Source organism: Brachypodium distachyon, chromosome 1 (assembly GCF_000005505.3).
Source record: "Brachypodium distachyon strain Bd21 chromosome 1, Brachypodium_distachyon_v3.0, whole genome shotgun sequence".
Classification (NCBI taxonomy): Eukaryota; Viridiplantae; Streptophyta; class Magnoliopsida; order Poales; family Poaceae; genus Brachypodium; species Brachypodium distachyon.
The window spans coordinates 7,255,355-7,277,019 of NC_016131.3; the positions used below are offsets into that span (position 1 = coordinate 7,255,355).

The 21,665-nt window shown below is 42.7% G+C and overlaps 3 protein-coding genes across 7 annotated transcripts; 2 read left to right on the forward strand and 1 right to left on the reverse strand.

Moving 5' to 3' along the window:
- The first annotated feature begins 126 nt into the window (after positions 1–126).
- Positions 127–1,787, forward strand: LOC104582514 (EPIDERMAL PATTERNING FACTOR-like protein 2). Its single transcript, XM_024457002.1, has 4 exons — positions 127–269; positions 359–1,039; positions 1,145–1,194; positions 1,276–1,787. Exons 2-4 carry the CDS (start codon positions 964–966, stop codon positions 1,528–1,530), a joined length of 381 nt encoding a protein of 126 aa, XP_024312770.1. The 5' UTR covers positions 127–269; positions 359–963; the 3' UTR covers positions 1,531–1,787.
- Positions 1,788–4,067: 2,280 nt separating this feature from the next.
- On the reverse strand, positions 4,068–10,856 carry LOC100844414 (GDP-mannose transporter GONST1). Of its 4 annotated transcripts, XM_010232298.3 has the most exons (11): positions 10,580–10,856; positions 10,256–10,488; positions 7,513–7,677; positions 7,091–7,352; positions 6,837–6,976; positions 6,391–6,520; positions 6,118–6,216; positions 5,397–5,551; positions 4,931–5,047; positions 4,745–4,842; positions 4,068–4,657 (listed from the first exon to the last, which is right to left on the reverse strand). In XM_010232298.3, exons 2-11 carry the CDS (start codon positions 10,258–10,260, stop codon positions 4,599–4,601), a joined length of 1,230 nt encoding a protein of 409 aa, XP_010230600.1. In that variant the 5' UTR covers positions 10,261–10,488; positions 10,580–10,856; the 3' UTR covers positions 4,068–4,598. The 4 variants fall into 4 exon arrangements, with proteins under 4 accessions (XP_010230600.1, XP_010230597.2, XP_010230603.1 ...); XM_010232295.3 differs by lacking the exons at positions 10,256–10,488; positions 10,580–10,856 and adding an exon at positions 8,389–8,523; XM_010232301.3 differs by lacking the exons at positions 10,256–10,488; positions 10,580–10,856 and adding an exon at positions 8,389–8,523 and having other exon boundaries at positions 7,509–7,677.
- Positions 10,857–13,831: 2,975 nt separating this feature from the next.
- LOC100844720 lies at positions 13,832–18,440 on the forward strand. Of its 2 annotated transcripts, XM_024459589.1 has the most exons (6): positions 13,832–14,085; positions 14,230–14,337; positions 15,909–16,158; positions 16,262–16,367; positions 16,469–16,695; positions 16,780–18,440. In XM_024459589.1, the coding sequence occupies exons 3-6, from the start codon at positions 15,967–15,969 to the stop codon at positions 18,241–18,243; spliced, it is 1,989 nt and encodes a 662-aa protein (XP_024315357.1). In that variant the 5' UTR covers positions 13,832–14,085; positions 14,230–14,337; positions 15,909–15,966; the 3' UTR covers positions 18,244–18,440. The 2 variants fall into 2 exon arrangements, with proteins under 2 accessions (XP_024315357.1, XP_003559477.1); XM_003559429.4 differs by lacking the exon at positions 14,230–14,337.
- Positions 18,441–21,665: the final 3,225 nt, after the last annotated feature.

The following is a 21,665-nucleotide window of genomic DNA, read 5'->3' on the forward strand; positions in this document are numbered from 1 at the left end:
AGTTTCCAGCTTGACCTCAAGTCTCCTTTAATTCCCAATTGCTCGTTGCAGGGATCATTACACCAGTCCTTTGACTGGTTATATTATTGCCTAATATTCTAAAGTACTCTTCAAATGTTTATGATATTTATGATACTGTAAGGATGTAGAGTGTGTCAGTAAATTAATAGGCCTCTTGAAATGTAAGATGAAGCAAAATACTAGAGGCAGGAATGCTTTCTTATCTGACTATTCGAGGACAGTCATCAGTAGCTGTGAAGACCACAAGGGTAATGGCAAGTATATAGCTCCATTCTCCATCGTAATTCTTATCCAGCTGACTCTTGAAATCTGAGGGTCCTATTTTTTTTCTTTGCAGGGAAGAAGAATCTGCGCAGGGCACAGGCGGGTCCCCTCCTATTTTGGTAAAGAGTCCAGTTGTATGCAAGTGCTTTGCTCTTGTTGCATCTCCGCTGCTTCCCCTCTCTCGAGCTCCGGTGCGTGGTGCGCCGTGTACGCGTTGCTTTTCTTCACTGAACGGTGCTCTTTGATGGAAGGACCTCATTAATCTGTGCCCCCTCTGCTGGCTGCTGGGCAGCATGTAAGGTCTGTGTCATCTTTGCATTGCTATCACCTCTGCTCCCCCAGCCATTGTGTCCTCCTGCTGCCTCTCTCTCCTCCCAACTTTTGTGCTCTCCGGCCTCTCTCTGCTGTTCTCGCTGCTGCCAAAGCAATGCACGAAGTCTTTATGGCTTCAGGATTCAGGCGCATTCAATGTCGACCATGATCCGTACTACACCACTGTAGATAAGCTCCTGCTCTCTCTCTCTCCGGACCATTTATTTCCAGCACCACAGCTACAAGGAACCCCTGCCCATGTGAACAGTGACCATCTTGCGACCTCTGATATAAGTAGCAGTGTCCGTCCTACTGCTTCCCTCATTCATTCATCAGTGATTAGCTAGCGAGAGCTCCTCCTCCCTCATGGAACTCCTGCTACTTTACTCCTCATCCCTGGCCCTCCTTTTGCTATCCTCCCAAGGCCTACGCTCTACTGAAGGTAACCATAAATTCTTTCTGCGTCTACTACATCCTCTTCCTCGCTCTTCTTATTCATCTTCCTTGCTGACTGATGCATGATCATGTCGCCATCACTTTCCTGCAGGTAGAGATCTACATTACCAGCCCAAGGAGGAGCCGCCAGCTGCTCCAAAGGTAAGCATATCGATGCTGTGATAAGCTTTGATGATGCTTTTGGCGCATTTTTGCATAACGATCGGTCGACGGTATACGCAGGTGAAGGCGGAGGAGGAGGGGGCAGTCATGGCGGCGTCTGCGGCGATGATCGGGTCGAGGCCGCCGCGGTGCGAGGGGAGGTGCGCGCTTTGCGGCCGGTGCGAGGCGGTGCAGGTGCCGGTGGCTCCACGGGACAAGGGCCATTTCCGGCTGGCCAGAGCCTTCGGAGGCGACGGGGCTGACGAGAGCTCCACCAACTACAAGCCGCTCAACTGGAAGTGCAGATGCGCCGACAGGAGGATCTTCAACCCGTGACCCGGGACCCCGTTTTTCTAGAGATAATCAGATGGATATGTGTTTGAGCTTTTGAAGTCTTTTAGCCCACATCCATCTCCGTATTTTGGTCGGTTTAGGTATAGACCAGTTCGTGATCCTGGATGGTTAATGATGTTGCACTAGCTGATGTTCCTCGGTTGTTGTATAACCTTGTGGTGTAAATAAGAGTGGGCTTTTGTTAACATTTTCTATTTGCCATTTGGATGGATTAACAAGGTGGGCAGGATATTATGGAAGTGGTCCATGTGCGTTTGGAGATTAACAAGGCTCTGAAAAGGGAGGAAATAGCAAGACACAAAACTTTTGGAGGCTTGGAGCTATGCTCATCATTGCTAGCTTTGTCTTTTCTTCTGAAGAACTTGTGCCGTAAGCATGCGATTCGATCTCAGGACTTGTCCTTCGGGGATTCGCTCCAGAAACTCAATTGTGTGTAAGAAAAAGGGGACCCAATGATTAAGCGATCTTGTTGCACAAAGAACGCCCTGGGAGACGACTCCAACTGCATGGAAGAATGAAGATTGTCTATTCACTGCGGACGTGAATTTTTGGCTCCCGGGATCCAGTGTTCTCTATAGTTCAAACTTCATGCAAATCAGTTTTAAAAAATCTGAACTTTTTTGGTAGTGTTAGTATAGATGTATACTACATATCTGTACATTTTCGTTTAAAGATACGTTGATTTGTGGTCTGTGCAAAAATAACAAATCTGGAGATGTATAATAGCGCTATTGTACATCCCCAGATTTGTTATTTTTGTACAGACCACAAATTAATGTATCTTTACACGAAAATATACAGATATATAGTATACATCTATATTAACACTACAAAAAAAAATTAAAATTCAATCTTTTTTAAACTGATTTTAATGAAGTTTGAACTATAGGGAGCACTGGATCTCGGGAGCCAAAGTGGGTTTCCGATTCACTGCACATTACCATGCATATCAACTACTCTATCATGAATATTTGCAAATTTAGGACCAATTAGAAAACAAACTTAAATGTGCCTTTTAAAATTAAATAACATTACCCACTTGTCCGACTGTTGCTAAGCAGTTTTGGGATACTAAACGGACCTCCCCAGATGGTAATTTTAAAGTGGCTGATTTACCCTCTTTTGCAATAAGTTTTTATTGGTGGTCGTCCGTCCACTCAGCAAAGAGCACTCTTTTTTTTGGAGGAAACACGGTACAAACGCAGACGCTCACAAATCCTACCCTTGGGAGCACCTCCGAGATAGACTGTTATGCCACTCCCACTAAAAGCACAAAGCCAATTAAGGCATGGAATAAATTCAGAAAAATGCGAGCACCCATGTAAAATCTGAGACTTAAACCTGTGTGAGCTGGTTCCACCACAAGGAACCAACTTCCCCAGTCAAGAGTACTCTAGATGGCTAAAAGCTCACGGTAATTGCCAATGTGGTAGATATACACATCAAACTTTTTTTTAATTATAGATGATAGGATCTGTTATTTAGCACAAAATTGCAAGTATGATGGCACAATCGTTTAAACCCCGTTTATATGGCGCGCGCGCACACACACATGCCTATATTTATCGATTTGACCAATAAAATATAAGTTGTATGCTATATGATATAGGGAAAACCCAAGGTGCTATAAAGTACTCCCTCCAATCCTAAATTTTTGTCTCAAATTTATCCAAATATGGATGTATCTATTCATAAAAAATGTCTAGATACATGTAATATTTCGACAACAATTTAGGATCGGAGGTAGTATAATGTAGGAAGTTTCTGACGGTATACTTTTTATGGCATATAACTCATATTTCATTGATCAAGGTTTAGTTTGACATTGTTGAATGTAATATTTCGATAACAATTTAGAATCAGAGGTAGTATAATGTAGGAAGTTTCTGACGGTATACTTTTTATGGCATATAACTCATATTTCATTGATCAAGGTTTAGTTTGACATTGTTGAACTATGTTGTGTACAATCTCCTGTTGAAAAATACGCATGAAAGCAAGAAAAAGCTGGTTAGCCAAAGTTGAGTTAGAAAAGCTGGATAATCCACGTCGATACCAAACACAACCTAAATCATGAGCTACGTATAAGCGTGTGCGTTATAAAACGAAAAGCAGATAGTACCACGGTACAAGCTTGTCCCGAGTGCTGAGGTCAAAGAACTCCCAAATTCCCAAGATTGCTGAGACCTGTGCGGCGCATCGCATGCATGGCGAGCTCAAGACTTCAGGTTTCAGCGAACGTTACTACTAGTGCATTTAATCGAGATCCTGTCACGTGCAGATATGCGAAATCTTGCCCACCAACCTGGGTGCAAGAAAAGGACAGTGCTGGGCACACATTGAATACTTGCTCGAGTGATTCTTCCATCCTCTCGGTGCCTTGAAGCATCTGTCTCCTCTTGTCTCATTTACTCTGGCTTTTCTATTTCTTTTTCCAGGTCATTTATGCCCAAGCATAGAGATGAGTAGCTTAAAAGTGGGGGACACACCGGCAGTCAAAACTCAACAACAGTCATGACTCATGAGCAACTTTCCACAGATCAGAGTTTTTCTTTGTTTGGGCAGCGTTTGCCGATGCAAAGTATACATACAAAGCTGAGGTTTCAGAAGAGGGGAATCGCCAACCAAAGAATCACCCCTCAAATACATGTGCGGTTTACTTGTATTCACCAGACCATATGTTCTACTCACTCCGTTCCATAATTATTGTCGCTATTTTAGTTCAATTTTGTACTAAAACAACGACAAGAATTATGGGACAGAGGGAGTATATCCCCAAGTGCCTAGGATTTTAGCAGTATCTGACTTTGTATCTTCTTACATTAAACAATGGAGATGTATACCACCAACAACACAGGAGCAGCAAGGGACTCAAGAAAGAAAAACAAGGGAGCCCCAGGCTAACTAACGTCATGCTGTCTCTTGCGTTGCCAAAAAAAAACTGGGAAATGACCACACATCTGCACAAATTTCCCAGAGCATAATTTGAGGGAGCAACCTACTTTTTGATGATGGGCGGAATCCTGCCTTCTAGCACCTACAAATAATAGCTAGGACTGGGAGTTACTGCGCAATTTTGCCCTGGCGAAAAATACTCCTGCCAATAGACCTGCAGAGTGAAGGGTATGGTTTTAGTGGTGGTATGTGTCGGTCGTAAGGTAGTAATCTCTTTGCCCTTATCATAAATAAAACATACCGAACAGAATGCTCATGGAATTCTCCATGCTTGTGCGGACTTTGAAGAGAAGGATTCCGGCAATAGAGAGAGGGATCTTGTTGAGGGAGCCCACAAGGCTGCCACAGAGGATAATATTGGTATTAGAAGCTCAGGAAGAGCGAAGTGCAACAATTTTTTGAAAGGTCGGTCGGATTCATCGGGTACCTATATGTTGTTGCGCTTGTCTGACGAAGAAACCACATCGATGTAAAGCTGATAGCAAGCCCCAAAACTCCACTAGCAGTGATGACTAGCCAAAACATAGGCATCCTCAGGAGAGGCCTACAAACACACTTACATAAGACACAAGAGTACGTTTTGAAATTATAACTAGCTTCTCCAGCAGGCAGCAGTTGTGCTGGCTGCAAGAGTTGATTAGGTTAGTTGTAACTTGCAAGTAATGGTTCTTCACTAGCACATAAAAACACATTTGACCCCATGCAGATTCTTTTGGACTCCATTTGATGTCAGCGTGCTTAGAATGAACTGACTTGGAATGCCATAAAGACATAAAAGGAACTTTCAGGACGAATAGTTCTTGTTACACCAATGGAGGTGCCACTGTTTGCATGTAGTTTATGAAGGTTCATGCTAGAACAAGTAATGAGTGAAGTTTGAATCATGAACTTACGTTTCCAACAGGTACTCCACTTCATTAAAACCAAGTACAAGGATAATTCCCAGTGGTAGTGAAAGAACGTTATTCAGTAAAACCATTGAAAGCTCGTTCAAATTCCCAGATCTGGTGGCTTCCTTAGCACTGTCCATTACATGCCGCAATGTAAGCTGGAAGAGAACAGTTCGTTATTAAATTTATGCAGAGACAGCTCAGAACTGAACTATCTTTACTTCTTTACTTTTGATAAAGATTTGTGTTGGTGGTCGTCCGTTCGGTCCATTGAGTCTATTTCCCTATATTGCTACGAAATAAATGTACTTGAACCCATTCAGCATGGTACATCTATGTATCAACAGTCTTTTGACTGCAATTGACTGGGTTGATGTATATTTTAAGATGATTGTTATTCAGCACAAAATTTAGGAACACAAGGAAACAAGAGCATTTCTTAACTCATGCAAAATAGTAATACTAATTACATTACATAACAAAGCACGTGCATTTAGCTACTCCCTCCGATCCATAATAAGTGTCATAGACCTAGTACAACTTTGTACTAAGTTAGTACAAAATCTGAGACACTTATTATGGATCGGAGGGAATAGTTTTTTTTCTATAAACTCCAGTGTCAATCTATGGAACTGGATCTAAGAATCTAAAACATTGAGAGGAGTAAGAGTTCGATAATCACATACATATTGTAATAGGTTTTCGTGGCAGAGAAAGGCAATACCGAGTACGATGCTGTTAAGAAACAGTTTATTATCTGCCATGTATATCCAACTGCATGAAATGAGAGATCTGTAATTCCTCCTGCAACGGCTGATATTATCTACAGAAAAGGGGAGGCCAGTCAGATCTTCAATGACTTAATACACTGTTATTTCATGAGTACCAATGATTAGACATAGAGAATGAATTAACTACATGCTACTCCATGATTAGATGTAGGGAGTATTATTCAGCATTCAAGTCCTGGCCAAACAGTCGCAACTTCTTGACATACCATCAACATGAGAGAAATCCAAACTTGGCTATCATGCTGCTTCTTAAAGAAGTAGGTTTCCCCAGAAGCAGTAAGAACATTGGCAACATTCTTCAATATAGTCAACATCGCAACATTGATGTACTTCAAACTGAAAGGTACAGAAAATATTAATGCGGGAATTTTTTTTAAAGTAAGACTATAAATTCAATCTGCAATTCCCCTATTACAAACTGAGGAACAATTTCTTCACAGCTCATATGGAAAAGCTCAATTCAAAATGTTCAGAAAACCTAGAAATTGATTTTATTCAGGTTTGTCATTGTCCAAAGAGCAACATTTTATTCCAAATGATCTTTTTGGCTATCATTCCATGCTCTGATACGAAAAGGATAAAAGTAGAGAGAAACATAAACTGCACAAGAAACAGTTCATGGATCAAAATGATTTGAAGATCTGAGACATACCTAAACATGCTTGTTGTTAGCATTCCAACAAATATGATGTTCACAGGCAACCAAACTTTGATTAACCTCCATGTTAATGGTTCAGTTCGAATAACACCAGAGAGGGACAGTGTTGAAACTATGGTCACTGATACAATGTTCTGCAGTAAAACATGATGAAGAAGATACTATCAATGTCATCCAAGCGGCACAGCCACCACACAGAAGGAAAACATAATTGCATGAAACATATAGAGTAGGCAATAGTGATATACCTGGTAAAGCATCAGAAATATTCCAGCATTGAAACCATAGCCGGACAAAACAAACTTATTAACTAAAATCATGCTGCAGGATGCTATGCAATAAGCAAGACCAGATAGAAGAGACTGGTTCTGGATGTCTGGGAGCCTGAGGAAGTGAGAATGATTCTGAATGTTTGGGAGCCTGAGAAAGTGTGAAGGCCTATCTCTATCTTTTGAGGCCTTAGCATCTTCCAAGTCAGTGTCATCAACAGAGAAGGACCTCGCCATAGATCTGGAGAAAAATATGATCCAAAAGCACAAATGGATTATGTTAGCTTGCATCACAGTTGCTTCCAAGACATTTTCATTCAAGCAGGCAAGAATGAGGTTCACGAGATGATTTCAGATTTACTTAGGTTATTTGACGCATTGATCAAGGGAAGCTTACATGCCTGTTCCCAACTTCTCTCCTCAGGGGACTAGCAAGTGCACTGTATCCTCCAATCTGTTCCCGAAATATACTCTTTTCACCGTTCACGGGCGGACTAGTTGTAATCTCTGATGCTTTCCTCCCAGGAGGGGTGTCAGGATCAACATGAATGCCTAATGGAGGGATTCTACAAGATAGACAGCATGCTTGCATCAACAAAAACCCAATTATCTATCACATTTTTGCTAGGTTTTATGATGTAAAGTATCCTGAATTAAAATCTGAACCTCTAGATCAACCATGCATATGAAATTGATGACACTTCAAAATGCATCTTAGTATAATACTGGAGCAAAATCATAAGCATTTGCAGTTTCCAAAAGAGTCACCAACCCACCATACTATTAGAAAAAGACGAAAAGATCATTCCAGTATTTGCTGGTGACAGACATGATCAAAATTTCTCACGGCAAGACACGTTTTTCAATGTAATAGTTTGAGATAAGCCCAATCCAGATATTAAACAAGTCAATTTTTGAAATATCAGTAACAGTTTCCATAATGGTTTCCCCATTAAATTTTGTTTCAAACATCACCTCTATCCAGAAATTTAATTACATTCATTGGCCTTATATGGACTATATTGAAATATTTTAGGATTGCATTGTACTAATTCTATTTTTAACCGCCTTGCTCAATATGCTTCGGGTTAAACCTAGTGATCCATTGGCATCTACTAATTATTATGGTACACCAGAATTAGTATAGCGCAACACTATAAGACTTAGTATAGTCCATATGAGGCCAATGAATGTAACTAAATGTACAAACTGAGGTGATGTTTGAACTAAGGCCAATAAGTCGCGGTATCTCACAACTTGCCAATAGCAAATAGTACCTAATCGTCACGAGTCATGATAGACCTTCCAAAATGCTGGTTGTGTAGCACTGAACCTATGGTCCGACTAGGCGGCTACTAGGAGTTAAGAGGAAGATGGCTACTTCTTCATCAACAGAGGTATGGATGCTATCCCTGCAACAATTGTTTATCTCTAAACAAAGTACACAAATGAAAAAAAATGAGACCCTTGCCATCCTAAGAAGATTTGAGCAGTTTATGTCATTGGAGTGATGTATATCTCAAGTATGCTTATCTAGTAGTATCACTATCGATCCATACGACCATAAATTATTCTATGGATATTTTCTCTAGCCCTTCTTAAGATGTACATCGTGTAATGTCATGTGCGTTGGGTCATAGCTCAATGGCGCAGGGCAGCACCAAGTTAGGAGTAATCCCACCCCTAAAAAAAAGCTAGGAATCCCTTGAAGTACTTACTATTCATCTGAACGGTACCACGTGAATGAATTAAGGAGAAAAGTATGTTAGGTTATTTACTAAGGATATCTATAGTTAGGAAAGAGATTGGTTTCTTTTTAGGAAATAAAGATATGGCTCGTTAGGAAAGTTAGGATTCTATTCTTAGGCACCACGTTGAGTCTTCCCTAAGAAGGGACACCATGTACAACTTATTGATTATCCAATATTCCAATGATAAGAACAAACTAGTAAAGATCTAATCCCCATCCACAACCTTCTCTCCCTCTCATCCCCCGCACCATGGCCGCAGGGGCAGATCCAGCTTTCGTAAGGGTGGACCCCACCCCACCCTAAGAATTTATACTCTTCGTAAATTTATACTCATATGTTGGTATGTTGTATTTGTGGCATTGGAAAAAGTCTAGTTGCCCCACCCTAGTGGAAAATCCCAGATCCAGCACAGCATGGCCGACCAACCCTCACTCCTCGGATTCATCAGTCTTATGACCGTACCAATTTTAGCATGTGGCATGTAAGCACAGATTACAACTAGACTGAGTCCTCTCACAATTAGTTGCTGTTTTCTTCCTAAACCATCCATCTAAACAAATAAAAAAATATAGCAATATATCATTTCTAGTACTATAACATGATGTTGGCACTGCAATAGTTCAATATGAAAAATCTAAAGAACAGTAGGTTATATGAATAAGACCTCCCAAAACTGAAATGTACAAGTGTCCACTGAATGATGGTCCATTCTAGAAAACTGAAATACGAAGATAAATATATGTCCTCAAGAACGCGAGTAAATTTGACAAACTTGATGTCTAAAAAGATTCAGCAGTAAAGATGGCCATAAATTGTGTCGTTTTCACACCAAGTTTCTGAAGATAATAATGCCTGCATGATGAAAAAAAATATCAAACAGAATTGTCTGAGGGATTCGTGTACCCATATCCATACTTCAGCCACTACAGTCTTGCTAGTCAAAAACCTGATTATTATTACTAATGCTTGCAAACTAATTAGTCAGTGCCAAAATATCACTGTTCTTCATTGTTCTTCTTACCAGCAAACTAAAGATTAGGCATCATTCAACCAATAAACTGAAAGGTGGTGCATTAGTTTAATGTAACTTCGGTCATTAGCCTAGCTGTTCCAGCATAGCACATAAGTGGGCGCATGAACTTTCGGATGCACTCAAGAACGGAGCAAGAAAATAAGTACCATGAATACCGCACAAGAGAAGAGCAATAGGAGCTTTCCTCAACCAAATCTATGGTTACAAATTAGAGATATGCATGAACTTTCGGATCCACCTAAACCAACCCTCAATCCATGGCAAATAGACACAAGCAGACATGCTAGTTCAGAGGAAATCACGTGATAGAGGGGGAGAGGGAGCAATAATAGGCAGAATCCTTTTGATCCTTCCTGCTACCTCATTCCAAGAGTTGACGAGCTGCTGGGGAGGAAGGGGGCGCTCGACGGTGACAAGCTGGGGAGGACAGAGGTGGGATCCGGCGGTGGAGGTGGCTGGAGCGTGGTGGTGAGCGGGGAGCCAAGGAGGCGGGCGCGGCGAGGAGGAAGAGGAGGGTCGCCGGCTCGCGAGACTTGGCTGCAGCCTGCAGGAACCCCCGCGTCTGTAAGTTGTAACGCCGGGCCGCCGGGCGCCTGCAAGAAATGTCAGTTAGTATAGCCTCCAGCGCATTTTGTGCGGCATGTTTTTCCCGTGCTGCGCTGACCTCGGAGGATCCCAAATTACCTTCACTACTGAAGATGGTGAAGCCGCTCGTCTCCCCTCCCTGAGCCACGCCCTCGTCGCCGGAGCCCTCGCAGAGCCACGTGTCACCGGAGCCCGTCGCCGTTTCCCTTCGCTAGTTCGCTTTGCCCCGCGGCGCCGGAGTCCGTCGCCCGGTTGAGGAAGTTCAGAAATTTTCAAGAGAGTCCTTGGCAGAAATTCAACATAAGAGGTAGCTAAGTGGAGACCTACGGTTGACTTCACTTGAGAAGATCGGAGGGCCACATTTCGTCCTAGAAAAGTCACCATTTACTGGCTACTTCTTTTTGCCGTAGCAATCTTTTTTAATGTTTTACTGACTTACCTTTACTTCAAAGTTTCTCTGTAATTGTTTAAAAAGATAAGTTTACATGCCATCTACTCCTATTATAAATCACCTACGTACTAGGGGCCCGACGAGATGAGTGTGCGACATCGTGAATGAGGCACTGGAGGCCAATGGGAGCAAGAGGTGATGGCGGTGACGAGGGAAGCCAGGGATGGATTGCGTGGTGAACAAGTTGCCACACAGCAGGTAATCATATAGAGCGGAAAGGTGATATGAGAGATGTGATAGGAGCTTTAACTATCGTGCCATGGGATCTTGGTGTCGTGGCGGGGAAACATGCAGCAGCGGAGCTTGAGAAAATTGCTAAGTTGTCCGAGGGGGCAAAAATGTAATTGTCAAATGGTAAGGGGGCAAATGCTGTAATAGTTTCCAATCATGTCTACTACTAACAACTAACGAGGAAAAAATGTGTTGCCCTATACGGCTATACCCTGTTACGCTCCTAGAGGACCCAATTGTCACTGCATGAGTTTACTGCGGCAAGGCATAAGGGTGTCCGGCTGGATCCTCCTGCGTCAGCAAGAAGTAGATGACTTGCTTGATAAGTTAGTCTGTGGATATAACTTAATCGGTTGGCGGGCGACAAACTCGGTAATACCGTTTGAAAACTAGGTAGCTCCAACTTTTCCTTCTTCTTCCAGTCCTCTAGGTATCGGTGCTTCTAGCTAGGCTAAAACGCGAACTGACTTTGTCAATTGAGACTTGGCACCAATACATGTAGGCGCCCCACGACGCATGAAGGTATTGAGCTTTTGGTCTTTCTCGTAAGGTGGAAGAAAAGTAAAATATATAGATACACTCAGGAGTGAACATGAACAATGCAGATCTTGATAAAACTAAAAAAATTCATCACGGTCCTTCGAAGTCAACATCACTTAGCATCTTATGTTCCTCCATGTATTCGATGACGGTGAACACATTATGGCTGAGAACACGTCCTCGCGAGGCTAGATGTGAAACCGCTCCGGGGAAAAAAAACACGAAAAGACAAGAACCACTGACTCCACATAATGACAGAATAGAGGGCAACGTCTATATCAAAATGAGGGAGGAGTCAGGAAAACAATCTTCTAGACATGCAGGCTCCATCGTCGCTACGTCCGAAAATTCACAAACCTGATATAAAAAAAAGTTACTCCCTCCGGCCGGAATTACTTGTCGAAATATTACATGTATCTCGACGCTTTTTACACATAGATACATCCTTATTTGAGCAAATTTGAGACAAGTAATACCGGTCGGAGGGAGTAGTGGAGCTAGATACGCTGTTGCTCTCCCGTATCTTTGAACGCTAAAAAAAAAATTGAACGCAATTGCTCTCCCGTATCCTAATGTTTAGATCGGCTGTCAAATATCAGATACGAGAAGAATCGCCGGAGGTTAAAGTTCCTTGAAGACGCCGGCCAAGGTTTCCGCGTGGCAGTTTTCGTGCGTTTATATCTTCTGACCTCTGGTCGACGCGTAGATTGATCCTCTATATCTAAGTAGAGGCAACCCACTAACTTATTTCTCTTAACATCCGGCCTATCCACATCAACAACCAATCATGTCAATGATTTGTGCCACGTCAGCAGCCCGCTTCATCCTCTACATCACGTCATGATGCATTCCACGCAACTGACCTCGACAGTTTCTCTTGTGCGCGTCTCACGTTTCTCCCAGACGAATGACAATTCGCATGCTCATCCAGCTCTATGGGCCCTGTTTTCTCTCCTCACAAGGCCCATGTCCACCTCAACCCCTCCCTTCCACGCTGCCCAACCCAGTCTGAAGGCCCCCGATTCGGTCGTCTTCCTCCTCCGTCGGTTCGAGAACCCAAGCAGTACACCTGCGCCAACGCCGTGCGGACCTGGTGGTGCCGCGAGTGGATGCAATTGGTCGGGTGTGCGTGTAGGTGGTGCTCGCCATTGGTGCTGGCGCTACTGCCCCAACCGCCGCATCCGGTGAGAAACGGTCGTTAGAATTGATTTTAATTTGTTCATTCAAACAATTTTATCATCAGATTTGAGAGTCTAATATGAAAGCTAATTCTTCCCCTAAAAAAATATAATGTTCCTACAGGAGACATTTAGAGGATTTTGAAGTACTATTTTTTGTCCGGAAGATGGATAAAGTCATCGGAAATATTAAGCTTGATTAATAATGTCCTCACTTTCCTACACTACTGGATCATATACCGTTTTTTGTCTAGCATGCAAACGAGGAATCTAGAGTATATACTCACCTTCTATTTATCCACAAAGAGAGGCTTGCAAGATGTATAATGAGATGATTCAAAAACTCGGTGATACTATGAAACAGCCGAAACATATAACTTTGAAAGAAGGAAACCAAGACGGAGTCATGCACAGACATCACAAGAATCTTTCATCTGGTCGGGTTTTTTTTCGCAATTCAATACTACGTCGGTCGGTTTTTTTCTCGCAATTCAATACTACATCAAAATGAAAAAAACATGTGACAATCATCCTTTCTGACTACAAAGAGTAGCAAATCACAAACCATAGTTTTCAATAAATATACATATATTTCGATGAATTATATATAGAATCAATGTATTTCCTTTTTTACAGTACATCGCTACAATATCGTTGCTGCGGGGTATCATCTAGTTGCCAGAAAAGGAAGACACAGAAAAGAAAAACGGAAAAAGAAGTAAAGAAACGAAGAAGACCCAAAATCCCAAATCCTCGATGGACCGGCCCACTGGAGTACTGGACAGCGCTGGTAAGCGGCCAGGCAGGGCTCCCCCGTTCCGCAACGGCGGGAAATAGAAACCCGGGGCTCCCTCGTCCCCCAACGGCGGGAAATAGAAAAACCGACCAGGCTCCCTCAGGCCTCAGCGCAGGCGAGGCGACCGCCACCCCCCCCCCCCCCCTCCCCCGGCGGCGCCGCGGCGAGACGGTGGATCTGAGAGCGACGAGCTGCTGCCGTCGTGCGCGTTGTCGGTAGCCACGCACGCGCGGGGCAGGCAGGGATTAGAGCCTCGCGGCGAGGCAGAATAGCGGGTGGTGACGCGTCGGGAGGTCGGCGACCTCGCCGCGGACACGGCGGCGCCGCGGAGGAGGGTGTGGCTCCGTATGCCAGCGCAGGCGACATCGCACCATCGCGGAACCGCGGCAGACCGGCAGTCCGCAAGACGGTGAGTTCAATCTGAATCCCCTATTGCCTGCTGTACATGTTTTCAGTTTCCAGACCAGCATGTGTCATATCTGTATATCTGATACGTACCCATTTTAGATTAATTGTTGAATGACTGGTGAATTAATTTTCGATGATGAGGTAGGTCAATACTCAGTAGGCAGTCAATTGCCATGAAGAATTGCAGAAAAAAAAATAGACAAAGGGGCAACACTCCCAAGCTCCCAATTTCATTAATGAAATTGAAAACAAGGTCAGATATTCTGAAAGTCTTCCTCACAAACATAATGGAAAACTGAATGTAAACACAGAATCAGGCTTCCAGCCCGAAACTAAAGATGGATTCCGGAAAGTACTGACGAAAACATCCGAAACACAGCTTTTGAGCATTTGCAATCCTCCTGTTGAAGTCATGCCGCCATGTCTTCTTGAATGAAGAACACCCGAGGTGGCCAACTGCAGCAAATGAGCTCCCAAGACCAACTTTCCCTTCATATTGCACTTCTGAAGTCTTCCTCACAATCACTAGATATTTGGCTTGAAAACAAGCTCGTTTCTTGTTTTCCAAAGAATTGCAAAGTTTTATTGTGGCTTTAATCTATTGTTCTGCAATTTCTCTACTATTTGAGATCATGCCACTGCAACAGATAAGTCGTGAACCTTTATGTTTGATAATGAACTACTCCCCCCGACCTAAATTGTTGTCGAAATATTACATGTATCTAGACGCTTTTGAAGAATAGATACATCCATATTTGGGCAAATTTGAGTCAAGGATCAGAGGGAGTATTAGTGAACTTCTATGTTTCAAATTGTGCAATGAACATTTGTGTTTTGCATAGAACAATATATGAACCTCTGTGTTTTAAATTGGACACCTTTTCTGGCTTTGAATACCCATCGCCAAAATTCTGTGTTGGGCACTGCTGACGGGTGCCTACTTTTTCTATATACTGCTGTCTGGGTAGAACAGTGACAGGATCATTTGCCTTCATCATCTGAAGCATGTTCTTCATAGAATGTGGCTGTTTTTAGCCTAATAATAAATCACAATCTACGAATGGAGGACCTCCTGATTCCTGTATATCATCGGATTGCTGGTCGTGGAACACTCTGTAACACTCAATTATCTGTAGAATAAACTAAAGATATTAATAATACTGCTTCACATGTTCAAACGTCAGCTCCAAGGGACAGGTAGCTCCTGAGTTCCTGCATATATACTGCTATTTGAGTAGAACAGTGGTGCCTGTATGTTTATTATGTGTCAATCTTACTAAAGTTGATATAGAATGTAAATATATAGAAATTGTAGTGGCATGCCACCATATTAAGGACGCAAGTGGTGAAATAATACTTTTCAGAGCACAAGGAAAGAAACGGACCAATTTTCATTGAAACTGGACAAAAAACATGGAATATGAAATCCGCAAAATCCTGAGTACCGGACAATAATGGTTAAGCCTTTTCTTGAACAAATAACTGAAGAAATCGTAGGCTAGTGCTTTGAAACTATATCATAAGGAACAGAGCATGCAAAGAGAGTGGACATAATTGCACATAGCTGCAGTGGTAAATACAACTGTACTATTGGTGTCTGACCAGTACTTGCTAGCTTAGAAAAGGGTAGCTAAAGTGGCATTTCTTTTCTGTAAGTAATAAATGCACCACTTTCTCTGCATTGGACTCATTTGGAAGAAATGGAGTATGAAACTGGCTCTCAGTTCTGCCAGGCATAATACACTGACCTAATGACATGTCAAAATTATGTGAGTCAAAGCCACAGAGCATGGTAACAAAACCACTATTTATTCTGTTTTGCAGGCACTGAGAGTTATCAAGAAGCTCATATCGCTTCACTCCACTCAAAGGAAAAGACACCATGCCAATCGAGCTGCCGAGAGGGCTGCCTATCGCGGTGGACACGTGGACCCCTGCCTCTGCCCTCAAGCGCCACCGCTTCCTCACCCACGCCCACCGTGACCACCTCACCGGCGTCACCACCACCAGCAGTGGCGCTGCCGTCTACGCCTCGCGCCTCACGATCCTCATTGTCCGCCACATCTTTCCTCAGGTAATCACCAACCTATGTCTCAATACTTCCCTCTCTCATTTCTTATTTCTCTGTTTTCATCGCATCTCCATGTTTGTGTTCCTTGTACAATTCCTGCTCAAAGCTTGGACCGGACGTGTTCGTGGAGATGGAGCTGGGCACGCCAGTGCTCGTCCAGGACCCCAAAGGCGACTTCACCGTCACCGCCTTTGACGCAAACCACTGCCCAGGTCCCTTCGCCAATGCCTTCTTCCTCTTCCCCTTCCCGCCAATAAGTCCATCAATGCCATCACAACATTCTAAGTTTGTTTGCTACCATTGTTGCCTGCAGGTGCAGTGATGTTCTTGTTCGAGGGCACCTTTGGCAACGTCCTCCACACCGGTGATTGCCGCCTCACGCCTGACTGCATTCAGGGCTTGCCCCTCAGGTACATCAACGCCAAGGGATCTGGGAGCAGCCAGGTGCCGCCTTCATGCCGCATCGACTACTTGTTCCTAGATTGCACGTTTGCGAGGTGCCCACTGCGGTTCCCGACCAAGGAGGCTTCCATACGTCAGGTTTCTGTGCTGCTTCATCAGTAGTTCTGACCAAACAATTGAGTCCATGTGTCTCATCACATTGTCTGCTCCCCAATTTTCCAGGTGATAAATTGCATTTGGGAGCACCCTAACGCGCCGACGGTCTATCTTGTGTCTGACATGCTGGGGCAGGAGGAGATACTGATCGAGGTGTCGAGGGCATTTGGGTCAAAGATATACGTCGACAAGGACAAGAATTCAGAGTGCTATCACACCCTCTCTCTCTTCGCACCGGAGATTGTTACCCAGGACGCAGCCTCTCGCTTTCAGGTGATTGCATTCCCTAGGTTGTCAGAGTGGGCAGTGGAGATGCTCACCCTGGCACGGGCAAAGCAGCAGCCTGAGCCCCTCATCATCAGGTCTTCTTCGCAGTGGTATGCACACTATGAGCAATCGGAGTCCTTGCCGAAGCAGAAGCTGTCGCTGACGGAGCCTATGAGGGATGGATTTGGTGTGTGGCACGTGTGCCTTTCGATGCATTCCTCTCGTGAGGAGCTGGACCAGGCCGTGGAGTTGTTGCAGCCTAAATGGGTGGTCTCCACGACACCTCCTTGCCTTGCCATGGATCTTGCCTATGTAAAAAAACACTGCTTCCTATCCCGGCTAGGCCCTGATGTTCCCCTTTGGAAGTTGCTCGGAATGACTGATGCAAATCCTACTGTCACGGGCTCACCACAGGCGGTCCAAACTGTAATAGAAGCCATCAAGGGGAATGAGGAAGAAGACACTAGTTCTGCTGTTTGCAGCCAGGTGTTACAAGATGAAGAACCAACAATGGATGATTTTGAAATCAAAATGGCGCCACCTGTAACGCTTTTTGGGAGAGCAAGGTTTAGATTACCTGAAGATTGTGAATTGTTGAAAGTTGAGTATGAGAGTGTTTGTGTGGCTGAAGAAGTTAAATTTAAAGTGGAAGAACAGAATTCAGGCACAAAATCCTTGGAGCCGTTGAAGGATGTGAATTCTATCAAGGGTGCCATCGATGTGATTGTTTCAAATCAGGTTGCACCAAAAGAGCTGCATGATTCAGCAAAAGAATTTGATCTGAACCGTGAATCCAATAAAGACTTAGAAGTAAGCAACATAACTGAAGGTGAAGTGCAATACCGTGCTCAGCCTGTGAAGGATGCAAAATGCGATGAGGGCATGAAACAAACTTGGGGAGCTAGATTCGAAGTCAAAGAAGAAAGCTCAATTGCCAAAGCTAAGATGTGGGAAATTTACAAGCCCACGGAGTGCCCTGAGATCATCGTTGAAGAAGCAGGTAAAGGAGATAAACTGGAAGCCACAGGAAAAACACTTTCAAAGGACCGCGCTGTTCTAACAGAAATTGGCAACACACTTGAAGGCCTCGGCACTGACAGAGCAGGTACTTCTATGGTCGGATCGTCGAAGGTTCTGAACGCCAAGCTGAGGAGGCTGTATAGATCCATGAACATGGCGGTTCCTCGGCCATTACCGTCACTGGTTGAGCTCATGGGAGCCTCCAAACGACCCAAGGTCTCCTCCTCAATTCTGCGTCCATAAGACTATAATAGGCATTTTAGTTCTAGTACCATAACAGAAGATTATTGTCAACAGTTCCAGATTTGTGTCCAGCCCTGTTCAGCTACAAATTGTTGCAAAGTGATTCTATTGTTACAAATCAAAATTGTTTAATGATTGCTAGTAAATAAGTTGTTCCTGAATCCTGATATGATGTAGCTGATCCAAGTTGTTGTTTACATGATCTAGCAATATGGTCTACCGCTAGGGACATCATATGTCACCCTTATTTGCTGCAGTCGTAACTACATAAAACATTTGTATAACTGAAGCCCCATCGGCTAGATCCATGGCAAGGCAAGGAGGCGTCGTTGAGATGACTCATGTAGGCTGCACATCATATGTCGCCCAGTGCTGCCTGCTGGCCACTGCTGGCCTCAATACAAACATTGGCAGCTAGGAGGTTAAATGCAGTCTAAATGACCTCTTAAAATACAATGGCTTATAGGAAGTGCAGACTATATATTTGATCAATCGTGGTTCAGTTTAGTTTATTTGTGTAGCTGACACTTGATTTGCCTATAATTAGATGAATTTATTACACTTTTACTTAGTTTATATGCAAATCGCTTCTGATGACATGTAGTTCCCTACCAATTCTTGAAGAGGTGTGCATTGCTATGCTGCTGCATACTAGATACTAGATAACAAAGAACATACTATGATAAGTTGGGAGAAGCAAATAAAAGTTCTGTTGCAATTATTCAGAAACTCATGGCATGGTCCTCCCTACAATAGTGATGTACTTTTATAGTTTTATTAGTGCAGAAATTCATGGAGAGATCGATTTTTTTCCTTACTGTTTCCGAGTGTAAGTAACTAAATCTAGAATATCCAATTGCATGGAGATTTTATTACTTGATGGTAGAAATTAGCAAATTGCACAGTAGATCGAATGAAAGATTCACAGTAGATGGCGAGGAGGGTGGCAACAATGGAGGCAAGATCAGATTGGGCCTAAAGTCAGATTATTTGTTTGTTTACATTTTTTGAAGTTTCAGTACTTCCTTTCTCTGGTTTCATATATGACCTAGAATCCAGAGTTAAATGGCCGTCCTGGGACCAAGTGTGACAGCCGAGGAAGCATCTGTCTCGCCTTCATGTCCACTAGAGCTGGTGCAGTGCACGGAAGCGGCTGCTACACTGGACGACGTTGAGCGGGTAATGGATTCACCCCCAGTTCCCCTCTACTCTATACAGCAGGTAAAACTTGTGATTCCCTACTTTTATCTCAATTAAATTTTATTTCATGCTGCGTGGGTTGTTCAAATTTGAATCTGAAGTTACAATATTTGTGATATGATGAGCCTTCGTGCTACAGGTGCTCATACTCTATAAAAAATTATCTCTGGTTACCTTTCTGATGTTTGATGTTTCAGTCCAGAGGTCAAAGTTAAAATGTAATGCAAAGCCTTCCATGTGATTAGTATTACCACACGATAAAAAGTGCAGACAATTAGGCCAAAGAGTATCATTTTTAGATGCAGTAATAGTTAACACAAATTTCAGTGTTTCGATAATTATTCTGAACACTATTTACGTGTGAAGCAATATTTCCATATGCTGCATAAGTATGCAGCACATTTTGTATCATCACGGAGTTGCTCCCGTATATATGAAGTGAAGGTGAGTAGATAGATCAATGATAGATGCTTTCAAACTAGCAGAGCAAACCCTGCCTATTTACAAAAATTTCAAAAGAAGGGATTACATTTTCAAGAAGGTTTGCTTGATCATTGCGTTTCCATGATCTTTTGTTATCTCAAAATGCAGATAACCTGATGTGTCTTTTCCCACCTTAACTAGGCAGGAAATGCTTGAAGGTATGATTTTTCTCCCAACTTAGCATGAGTGCAAGCATGAAGGAATTTGTTTACAATGTTAACTAGGCAGGAAACACTAATCTTGTTACATGGTATCCGTACTAGACATACACCTCAGATTGCAATTTCTACTTTCTACCTCAAGAGTTTTCATCGATATGACCTAAATCTGAATCCCTGAGTTAACAGTGTTATGAAATGTTAGCAGTCCTGACATTACCATCTGAGCTCATCGTGGGTCGCCTGGTGCTACCATGTCTGATTGATGATACTTTTTTTGCAAGAAATTGATTATACTTGACAGGCATTTACAATGAGGGATGCCATATCTGATTGATACTCCCTCGGTCCCATAATTCTTGTCGCACAATAGACTGTTAATCTCAATATATTACATGCCTCTTCAAGTAAACACTGCATTATTTATTATATGCACTTAGTTGTTGTGCATATATTGTTTGCTAGAAACTACTGAACTGTCACTTTTTGTAGTCAAGGATGCATGCTTGGTCTGACCAGAGAAAATAGTCAAAATGGCTCGTGGGCGAGCTGTTTTATATTCTTTAAAATGGTATCTGCCACAAAAATAAATCCAGTCACCGTTCAAAGAGGATAATGCACATTTCTTCTATTTAGAATTTACATTAATGTCTAACTCGAGTATATGTGTGTTGAATTCTTTACATTACCTCTATTGTAGCTTTTACTACTACTAGTTTATTTCTACTCCATGCTGGTATAATGCAACACATGACTCAAGAGGTCCTATGAGATTTTTTAGCGAAATATTGAATTTTGAATTCTGATTACAGTTTATATGAGCTAAACCAGATCCAACAAGGAGAATTTTTGGCAGAATTAATTCTGATTACAGGTTCTATGAGCCTTTAGAACAATCAGTGTGCTTGGAAAAAGTTAGGGTTCATGAAAATCTATCTGTAACACCTGGAGCCTCTGGGTCAGGTAGTCTAACTACCACTTAAACTTGTTGAAATTATTTAAATTTATATCTGTAATCATATAAAGTATAACTCATCCTAGCATGGCCTTCGTTTCATTTGGGACACATAGACTTCCCATGTGTCATTTGGAATACAACCTTATATTTGCCATCATTTTTAGTTCTTTGGGTACAAATGTTTCTCTGATCTTTGAAAATATATTCTTTCTTTTCTCTAGGTTCATGGAGCAGAATGTTGTGGTGATAAGCCTAGGGCTGATCATCGCGCCCAAGTATCACCCATGGTCTTTGGTGCCAATGGAGTTATCAGAGGTTATCACACAATTGCCTCCACAATGGGGGAATGAATGTTGCTGCATTGGTGAGGATGGAAAAACAATGAGTGGAGCATGAAGATAGTATAGCAAAGGGGGGGGATTAGTTGGAGGTGCATTCGATTGGAATTGTGGTGGAGAAAAAATGATACGGTTGGAGGTGGTACAATGTACAAACATCTTATATTTTCATCGTTGTTCCGTAGCAACACATGGATGCCTTACTTGTGTTCGAAAAAATTTGAAAAACCTGAAACTTATTTTTAAGTATTTTTAGCAGAGAAACTTATTTTTAAGTTGTTTTTT

Bases quoted from the DNA above. Each gene is read 5' to 3' on its own strand.
- LOC100844414 (XM_010232298.3), bottom strand. The intron at 6,977-7,090 runs GTATATCACTAT...GTTTTACTGCAG, and splicing joins TATTTCTGATGCTTTACCAG to AACATTGTATCAGTGACCAT. The intron at 4,658-4,744 runs GTATGTTTTATT...TTCACTCTGCAG, and splicing joins TTCCATGAGCATTCTGTTCG to GTCTATTGGCAGGAGTATTT.
- LOC100844720 (XM_024459589.1), top strand. From the start codon at position 15,967: ATGCCAATCGAGCTGCCGAGAGGGCTGCCTATCGCGGTGGACACGTGG. The intron at 16,368-16,468 runs GTCCCTTCGCCA...TGTTGCCTGCAG, and splicing joins TGACGCAAACCACTGCCCAG to GTGCAGTGATGTTCTTGTTC. The intron at 16,696-16,779 runs GTTTCTGTGCTG...CCAATTTTCCAG, and splicing joins AGGAGGCTTCCATACGTCAG to GTGATAAATTGCATTTGGGA.
- LOC104582514 (XM_024457002.1), top strand. From the start codon at position 964: ATGGAACTCCTGCTACTTTACTCCTCATCCCTGGCCCTCCTTTTGCTA. The intron at 1,040-1,144 runs GTAACCATAAAT...ACTTTCCTGCAG, and splicing joins AGGCCTACGCTCTACTGAAG to GTAGAGATCTACATTACCAG. The intron at 1,195-1,275 runs GTAAGCATATCG...CGGTATACGCAG, and splicing joins AGCCGCCAGCTGCTCCAAAG to GTGAAGGCGGAGGAGGAGGG.